At 35.1% G+C, this 9178-nt stretch overlaps 1 protein-coding gene across 1 annotated transcript; it reads right to left on the reverse strand.

The window, feature by feature from the left end:
- Positions 1-402: 402 nt before the first annotated feature.
- LOC122031440 (pathogenesis-related genes transcriptional activator PTI6-like) lies at positions 403-702 on the reverse strand. Its single transcript, XM_042590558.1, has one exon. It carries the CDS (start codon positions 700-702, stop codon positions 403-405), a length of 300 nt encoding a protein of 99 aa, XP_042446492.1.
- Between the last annotated feature and the right edge of the window lie 8476 nt (positions 703-9178).

The raw sequence follows: 9178 nt of genomic DNA on the forward strand, positions 1-9178 counted from the left end.
ATATATATATATATAAAAGTATCCTAATTTTTATAATAAAATTTGATTTAATCCTAAAAATCCACTAAATCCTAAATTCGGATCAACCTAGGTCAATCCGGACCCGACTCAATCCAAAAAAATTTAACCCGAAAATTCTTCAACTTGAACTTGAAAATATCAAACCTAAACTTGATATTTTTTGGATCCACTTAGATTTAGTCGTCTGATTTGATTCATTTTTGATACCCCTATTCATTTCCTTTGCTAATGAAAATTTCTCACAGCTTTAACGCTCAATAATTTAAGGATGAAAATGAAGGAAAATACCCACTCGTTATATAACAAATTTTAGTACTCTCATTATGGCAAGATAGGAGGCACAAAAAGATCCTAAGACAGGAGCAGTGTCATTATTTGAGGTCATACTAGCTCAAAGATAAGAAAGTCATCAACATCGAATTCGGCGAACTCTTTGTCCACCGTTGCCTGCTCCCCACTTGGGAGGTAGAGCACTGGAAAGTGGAGTGGAGGATCGACGTTGAGGCTGAAGGCGTCGACTTTGCTGAAGCTGAAGAAGTCAAAAGGCGTGGGGTCCGACATGTAGCGGAGGATAGAGGTAGGGGAGGAGAAGGGATTGTCGGAGGAGGAATCATCCCGAGCGGAGGAGTTGTTGATGGCGGCAGAGGCAGGGCTAACTTTGTTATAGGAGAAGTTGGTCATAGCCTTGCCACCTCTGAGCTTGATGGTGGCATCGTCGTACACAGTTGTGGCTTCCTCCGTGTCTTAGGTCCTGAGCTAGAGTCGTTTCCTCCGAGAAGGGTTGCGGATCGGATCTCTGTGGCCCTAACTCTTCCTCTACCTTGGAAGGTCGTGCCCCCCCCCCCCCCGTCCTACAATAGATCCGCTCCTACAGATGATTGATGGCTATACGTAGTACTTGATGTAAACGAGTCCAGCTGAGTTAAATGAAACAAGCTGAATCAAGTTTCAAAATATTCAAATTTATTTAATAAGATAATCAAGTTAAATTAAGTTAAGCCTAAAATGAATTAAGTCATTGAAATACTTATTTAAGTTTAGCTTATAGGGTTGCAAATGAACTGAATATTCATAAACAAGCTTAGTAAAAGCTTATTTATGTTCATTTAATATACACAAAATCAATTAATTGAACAAGCTTTAACAACTCGTTAAACTAAACAAATAAACTTAAACAGGTGCTCAACTTCTTAATATTCGTGAACAATATAAGTGAACAACGTTTATGAACAATATTCATGAATACTGTTCATAAATAATATTCATCAATAAAACTCTTATTAACAACATGCTAAATAAATAAAAACTTATAAAATGAATAGAACAAGTTTGTATTATCAAGCTCAATAATCAATCAAATAAGCTTAAAATGTAAAAGTTTCAAACAAGCTTAAATTGAGAGTTTGATAATATCTAAACGTATTAAGTTCAAGCTCATAAGAAATAAACTAATCCAAGCTTGAATAATCATTTCAACAGGTTCATTTTAAGCTTGATTTTGCTAGGTTCGGTTACCTTACTAAACAAACTTAAACACCACAAATCTTGACTTTATTTGGCTCATTTACAACCCTATTGGCTTGATTTCTTTTTAACAAGTTTAGCTCAATTCAAGTTTGGCGAGCTTGGATGGAGCTTGGTTCATTTAGATATTATCAAACTTTCAATTTAAGCTTGTTTGATTGTTTAAAAATTTTACCTTTTAAAATTATTTGATTAATTATTAAGCTTGATAATACAAACTTATTTATTTATTTACCATGTTGATGAAAATTTTATTGATGAACATGATTCACAAGTTTTGTTCATGACCATTGTTCATAAACTTTATTCGTGAATATCGTTCATGAATAATTCACAATCTTTGTTCATTGTAGCAAAATGTAATTACACTTACACCCAAGTGTTCCTCATAGCCCGTCTCTAGGTTATGTGAAGGGAGATAAATTATGATATTAACTTATAGCTGACTGTCAAGTGGCTAGAGGTGGAAGGAGTTTTTCTGTGAGGGCATGCATTCATCGAGAAAACCCCTAAACACAATCTTTGTTAGTGAACATTAATAAATTGAACACATATATGTTCAAATTTATTCATTTAATTTATGAACTATTCAAACTTGTTCATTTAATTAATTTTATATATATTGAATAAACATAAACAAACTCTTATCAAGTTAAACATCAATGATCTAGTCAGAAATCTCACTACAATGATGCAGTGACAAAAATCCATCCCACATCAAAGTGATGACATTGAAACTTTTTCTTCACTTTATTTTTTTGACGTGATCTACTTTGTAGAGAATAACACTCGTCAATGGGCTTGTCGGGAGTTACCCAACGAAGCCCCTTCGATGCATAAGTCATTATGGAACTCCAAAAAAAAGTATAAAGCAAAGCAATGATAACCCCCAGGTGTTCCTCATAGCTCGTCTCTAGGTTATGTAAAGGGAAGTAAATTATGAGATTAGCTTATAGATGACTGTCAAGTGGCTAGAGGTGGGAGGAGTTTTTCTGTGAGGGCATGCATCCGTCAAGAAAACCCCTAAACACAATCTTTGTTAATGAACATTAATGAATTGAACACATATATGTTCAAGTTTATTCATTTAATTTAATGAACTATTCAAGCTTGTTCATTTAATTAATTATATATATATATATATATTGAATGAACATAAACAAACTCTTATCAAGCTAAACATCAATGATCCAGTCAAAAATCTCACTACAATGATGCAGTGACAAAAATCCATCCCACATCAAAGTGATGATATTGAAACTTTCTCTTCACTTTATTTTTTTGACGTGATCAACTTTGTAGAGAATAACACTCGTCAATGGGCTTGCCAGGCGTTACCCAATGAGGCCCCTCCGATGCATAAATCATTAAGGAGCTCCAAAAAAAAGTATAAAGCAAAGAAATGATACCCCCCCCCCATTATAACTGTTGAGATATGTCTGATGTGAGTGCATGCTAGAACACTTTTCATAAACATACACAGCAGAAAATAAAATAATAATAATTCCTAATTATTACATCACATACACTACATGCATACAAGTAAATAACATGTCAAACATGATCTCATAATTAAAATTTTTATGGAAAGTAAATTTATGTTAGGTATGCCTTATGGATGACCTATAACAAGAAGGACATCAACTGTAGCGACGTTGTTGAACCTCGCCTCTATTCATATCCACGTCGAGCTCCTTAAGACAACTCCTTAAGTACAAGCCTCTCCTTTGAAAGTTACTAGCCACGAGCGAAGAAAAGGGATCAAGAGGAAGAAGAAGAGAAGCACATAAGGGAGAGTTTTTCTCTCTTGTGGTGGTCACGGTAACAAGAGGGAGCACCCTCTTGTTGGCAGCGAGAGAGAGAGGAGAGGGAGAGGGAGAGGTAGATTTGGTTTCCCAAAACCTAATCAACTAAATAATGAAACTTTTATCTAAGTCTCTCCTAATTACATCTATATATAATCCTCTTTAATGAGTTAGATTAAAAAGCTCAAATCCAACTCATTATCCCTTAACTAAAAATTAACCCATTAACCCCTTAGTTTGGTTCATAATTAAATCAAGTTGGTTCATGACTAATTCATGATTAAACCAAATATAGTTCAACTCTACCATAAGAGATGTAGCTCATTCGCGCTTTTATTATGACAAATATTTCTATATTTGTCTTATGTATGGTCCAACCAAACATTTATCTCTTGATCTAAGAGTCCTATTCTTTAACTTGTTTTACGTCTTTTAGAAATTCGTTGGTGCGTGTGACCCAATAGGTTTCTGATTTATCTTAGTCGTCCATAATTAACTACTTAATTATATAACGATCATGAGTGGCACCTACTAGTACATCATGATCCTCAATTTGCCAGAAAATTATAGTTCTTAGAACTAATTCTAAACCCTTCAGCAGTTACAGTGAGTCGTATATTGTTCCTTTTACTCATCTTATACCCACTTGGTTCAAGACATGATCTATGTGTCTGCCCCCACTAGACTGACTATGTCACGCCTAGCCCAAGTAATACTTCCTCGTTCTATGAATTCAAATTACTCGTACATGTGTCTAAGAGTCTCACACTCTTAACATGTAATGTTTTGGTCAAAGACTTTGAGTAATAATCCTAACGAGTGACTATAGGGTATACATCTCCTAGCAAGGAGCAATGAATCCACTGCGGGCTATCCAAATATCTTAGGGTATTCCGACTTATACCCAATCATCTCGGATCCACACCTTAATGAGGTGCTTGCTTAAGATGTCAAACTATAAGTCTTTATGACCAAGATTACTTGTATACCTCAAGTCGAAGGAAACTTACACTCGAGCTGCAGTAAGAGATTCACAGACATATCCATATATATAGATAACCATATGAAGTCTTACAGCGAGTCACTCCAATGAACTAGTTACCATAACTAGCATCCACGGTTAACTCTCGACATCCCAATGTCTCTAGCCAATGAGAAAATAGTTGCTTGGCAAACCAAGGAGTTTAACTCGTGCTAGTCTTACAGAATTGATGATGTCCAAATGCATCAATTCAATGACTAGGAAATTCCTAATACGTTCATAATTGCACATGTAGAGATAATCACTAGTTGTGATCCTATCACAATTTTTCTCATGTTATTAATTATATCGCGGACATTCAGTAAATGAGTTTAAGACAATTAAACATATAATATGCACTCAAATAGTGTATCTATATTTAGTAAAAATCGTAAGGTAATTACCTTAGGATATCCTCAAAATCTAATAGTAACCACTGCATCCTTTCGCGTTATGGTAACTGTTGGATCCCTTCGCATGTCAGGAGGTCGAATCTGTTAGAGTGTATACTAAAAGTATAACTTTTGTATAAATATTTATTTTGAAATAAGAATCACATTGGTCAAATGCCTACATTTATATGCTAAGTGCAGTTGTTCATTTAAATTATATTGAAGATAACATGGTGTATGGTGTCACACAGAAGATCATGTTATCAGTTCCTTATAAATTATAAATAGTTACTCACAACCAAGATGGAATAGGAAAAATCATTGAAATGGATGTAGTGTAATTTGGTATTAGTTTATCTTGACTATAAAATTACACTAGTACACTTTGAGTATATTGAGCAGGACCATTTGAGGTTGTTCTTTCTGTACTGACTGTTAAAAAGAACAAGACCTCTGTTATTATGGAAGTGTGTACTCTTAATCATGATATAATAACAAACACGTATACTTAATATTTATTTTTTAAATTTATCAAAGGGTGTGATTTAGTTCGTTAAATCAGTAGGCCTGATAAGTTAGGAAATGACATTATTTATATGGTGTGTTATTGATTATAGAATGAAACTATGTCCTAGTAATCTAGGTTGATAATGTCTCCTTGAGGAGCTCATAAGGATTGTCATGTAAACCCCGCAGGTGGACTTAGTCCGACATGACAATAAGGTTGAGTGGTACTACTCTTGGAGATAGATATTAATTAAGTGAATTGTCAGTAACTCATTTAATTAGTAGACATTCGATATCTTAAACACAGGGAGACTAACGCACTCATGATAAGAAGGAGCCCATATTGTAATATGGGATTGGTGCGGTAGTGCAATAATAACTCTTTAGTGGTATGAGTTATTATTGATGAACTCGAGTTAGGTGTTCGGGGCAAACACGGGAAGCTCAAGCTCATCGGGAGACCAAAACTAATTTCTCCTCTAGGTCCCTATTGTAGCCTCTTATTTATAAAGTTTTATATCCACCTAAAGCCCAACTTCTTACCCATCTTGAAGTGGTCGACCAAGCCTAGCTTGGAGACCAAGCTAGGGCCAGCCAAACCAAACCAAGATGGGAGGTATGTTGTGGCCGACCTAGCTTGGAGCCCAAGCAAGGGTGGCCGACCACATTGAAATTAAGAGGGAGTTTTAAATTTTGAAATCTTTTCTATTGTGGAAGCCATGATTTTAAAAGAAAGTTTTAAAATTTTAAATCTTTCCTTTTATAGCTTTCTATAAAGGATTAAGAGAAAGGTTTTTAATCTTTCCTTATTTGTAGTTTAAAAGGAAGAGATTTTAATTTTTGATAAAATTTTCTTTTTTTGTAATCATCCACATGTTTTAAAAGAGATATTTTAATTTCTAAAATTTTCCTTTTATAACCAACCATGAAGGGATTTAAAAGAGAAATTTTTATTTTAAAATTTTTTCTTACCGGAAACAAATAAGGAAGTTTTAATTTTATGTTTAAAACTTTCCTTGTTTGGATCAATAGGGGTGGCCGGCCATGACAAGAAGAAGAGGAAGTTTTAATTTTTTATTTTAAAATTTCCCTTTTTAGTCATAGGCAAGGAAAATAAGGAAGTTTTAATTATGTTTAAAACTTTCCTTATTTGGCAAGACCAAGGATTATAAAAGAGAGGGAGGGTGTGTCTCGAAAAAGAAGAAGACATCTTCTATTCCTCCTCTCTTATTCCTTGTGTCCGACCCTTCCTATTCTCCTTCTCTTCTTCTTTGGTGGCCGGCGGCATCAATCTCTTGGAGTTCCTTTGGTGGTCGGATTTTGCTTGAAGAAGAAGAGGAGAAAGGAGGCATTGTTTCCTAGCATCCCTTGGAGATTGGTTGGTGGCCAAAACTCATCATTCTTTGGAGGTTGTTGGTGGCCGAAACTTGGAAGCAAGAAGAGAAGGCTTGGGTGAATTTCATCTTGGTAGATCGTCACCCACATGACGTCCAAGAGAAGGAGAGGAATACAATAGAAGATCAAGAGGTCTATAAGCTACAAAAGGTATAACTAGTTTTTGTTTCCGCATCATGACTAGTTCATCCTTTTGTATAGATCTTGGAAAACCAAACACAAGAGATTAACGGTTTTATATTATCATTTTTGTTATCAATTTTATTGTTCGATTTCATGTTTTGATATTGTGTTTCTATTGAGGTCTCTATAGTTAAACCTAGTTTACTGTAAGAAGCTAAATATCCAATTTCTTTGAAAGGCTTTGTCTAGGAAGTGGTGGATGATTCTATACCCAAGAAGGCCTAGTGCCTCACCATGTTTAACCTGGAAGTCAATCTTTGAAATAGATATTTGATAACTTCTATAATATGGTTTAATTTAGGAAGATCACATCGGTTAAACTTCAAGTAAAAATGTTAAGTATCGTTTCCAATCCAAGTTTAACTTTTGAAGGATAATTTGGATTAATAATGTTAAGCATCGTTTGCAATCTAAACTTAAATTCAGTAGAGCACATGGGTAGCTAGGATAGTTCTATGCTTGTACAAATTTTTGTACAGGGGAACAAGGACGGTATTTCAAGTAGCAACTAACAGAATCAACGGTAGGTCGAGAGGTCAAACCAGCGATAAGTTGGAATGTCAAGAGGTTGAGAGGTCAAGAAGACGTGTGGTCGAACCAACGACAAGTCAAGAGGTTGGATCATGTCGGCAGGTCAGTTTGACTCAATAGATCAATCGAACTTGGTGTGAAGATGTTGACTCCCTAATTAGGCTAGGGAGAAAACTCGATCCGCAACTAAGTCCTAATTAGGAGAGTATGATAAGTCGACCCTTAGAGAGGGTATGGGGAGTTAAATTAACTATGTCGAGTTGGGAGAGTAAAGGGTGACTCTGTCTCTAATAAAGTAATATATGTACTTGATCCACGACTGTGTTAGAGTTAGGAGAGTATGAGGTGATTTTATCCCTGACATTGGCGACTCTATCCTTGAAAGAGGAATATAAGTAGTTGATCCATAACTATATCTGAATCAAGAGAGTAAAAGATGATTTTGTCCCTAATAGAGAAAAATATAGAAGGTGACCCCATCCTAATGGATGAAAATAAATACTTAATCTGTGACTATGTCTGAGTCAGGAGAGTAAAAATAAATACTCGAAACACGACTATGTTTGAGCCAAAAGAATAAGTGGTAACTATGACCTTGATTAAAAAAAAATGTCAAAGGTTACCCCATCCCTGACAAAGGAAAATAAATGTTCAATCCATGACTATGTTCGAATCAGGAGAGTAAATGGTGACCCCATCCCTGGCGCATAGGGGTGATCAATCAGTTAATAACCGAACTAATAGAAACATTTAAATCAAAATTGAACAAATTGATTTTTTACCTAAGCAAACCAACCGAACTTTCGTACAAAAATCGAACAAACCAAACTCATAAAACATCGATTAAATTGGTCGAAAATCAAAATCACCGAACTTTGGATTAAATCGACACTCGAGATAGGAGGAGAATCACAAATTATGAAATTAAGGATTTTAAACTCTCGATTTCGATTTAGACATAAACAAATTCTGTTTAATCAATTTAACCTAATTGGGATTTTTAAAATCGAGATGGGACCGATTTGATCAAAATAATCGATATTTTAAGAAAAAAACTAATTTTTTTAATTAACTAAAATAAACTTTTAATTTTGATCAATTCGATCTGTTAATTCAGTTTAACAGACCTTTTGCTCACCCCTGCTGATGGAGGAAAATGCTAAATGTGACTCTATCCTTGATGGAGGAAAATAAATATTTGATCCATGACTATGTCTGAGTAGAGAGAATAAGTGGCAACCATGTCGCTAATATAAGAAAATGTTGAAGATGACTCTATTCCTAACAAAAGAATATAAGTACTCGATCTTCAACTTTATCCAAGCCGGAAAAGCAAGAGGCCACTCTATCCCTGATAGAGGAAAACATAGGAGACAACTCTATCCCTAATAAAGAAGCATAAGTACTCAATATGCAATAATGTCTGAGTTGGGAGAGTAAGTGGCAACTCTATCCTTGACAGAAGAAAATGTCAAAGGTCACCCTGTCCTTGACGGAGGAAAATAAATATTTATCTATAACTATGGTTGAGTCGAGAGAGTAAGTGGTGACTCTATTCTTGATAGAGGAAAATGTCAAAGGCAACCTCGTCCCTGACGGAGGAAAATTAATGTTCGATCCACGACTATTTTCGAGTCGAAAGAGTAAGTGGCAACCCTAACCCTAACAAAGGAAAATGTCAGAGTGACTCTATCCCTAACAAAGGAATATAAGCTTGATTCCATAACTCCTGAGTATTCATGGAATCAGGGAAGAATAATGGACTCTATTCCATGACTCCTGACAACCACCAAATCCGC

The sequence above is a fragment of the Zingiber officinale genome, chromosome 11A (genome assembly GCF_018446385.1).
Source record: "Zingiber officinale cultivar Zhangliang chromosome 11A, Zo_v1.1, whole genome shotgun sequence".
NCBI classification, from domain to species: domain Eukaryota; kingdom Viridiplantae; phylum Streptophyta; class Magnoliopsida; order Zingiberales; family Zingiberaceae; genus Zingiber; species Zingiber officinale.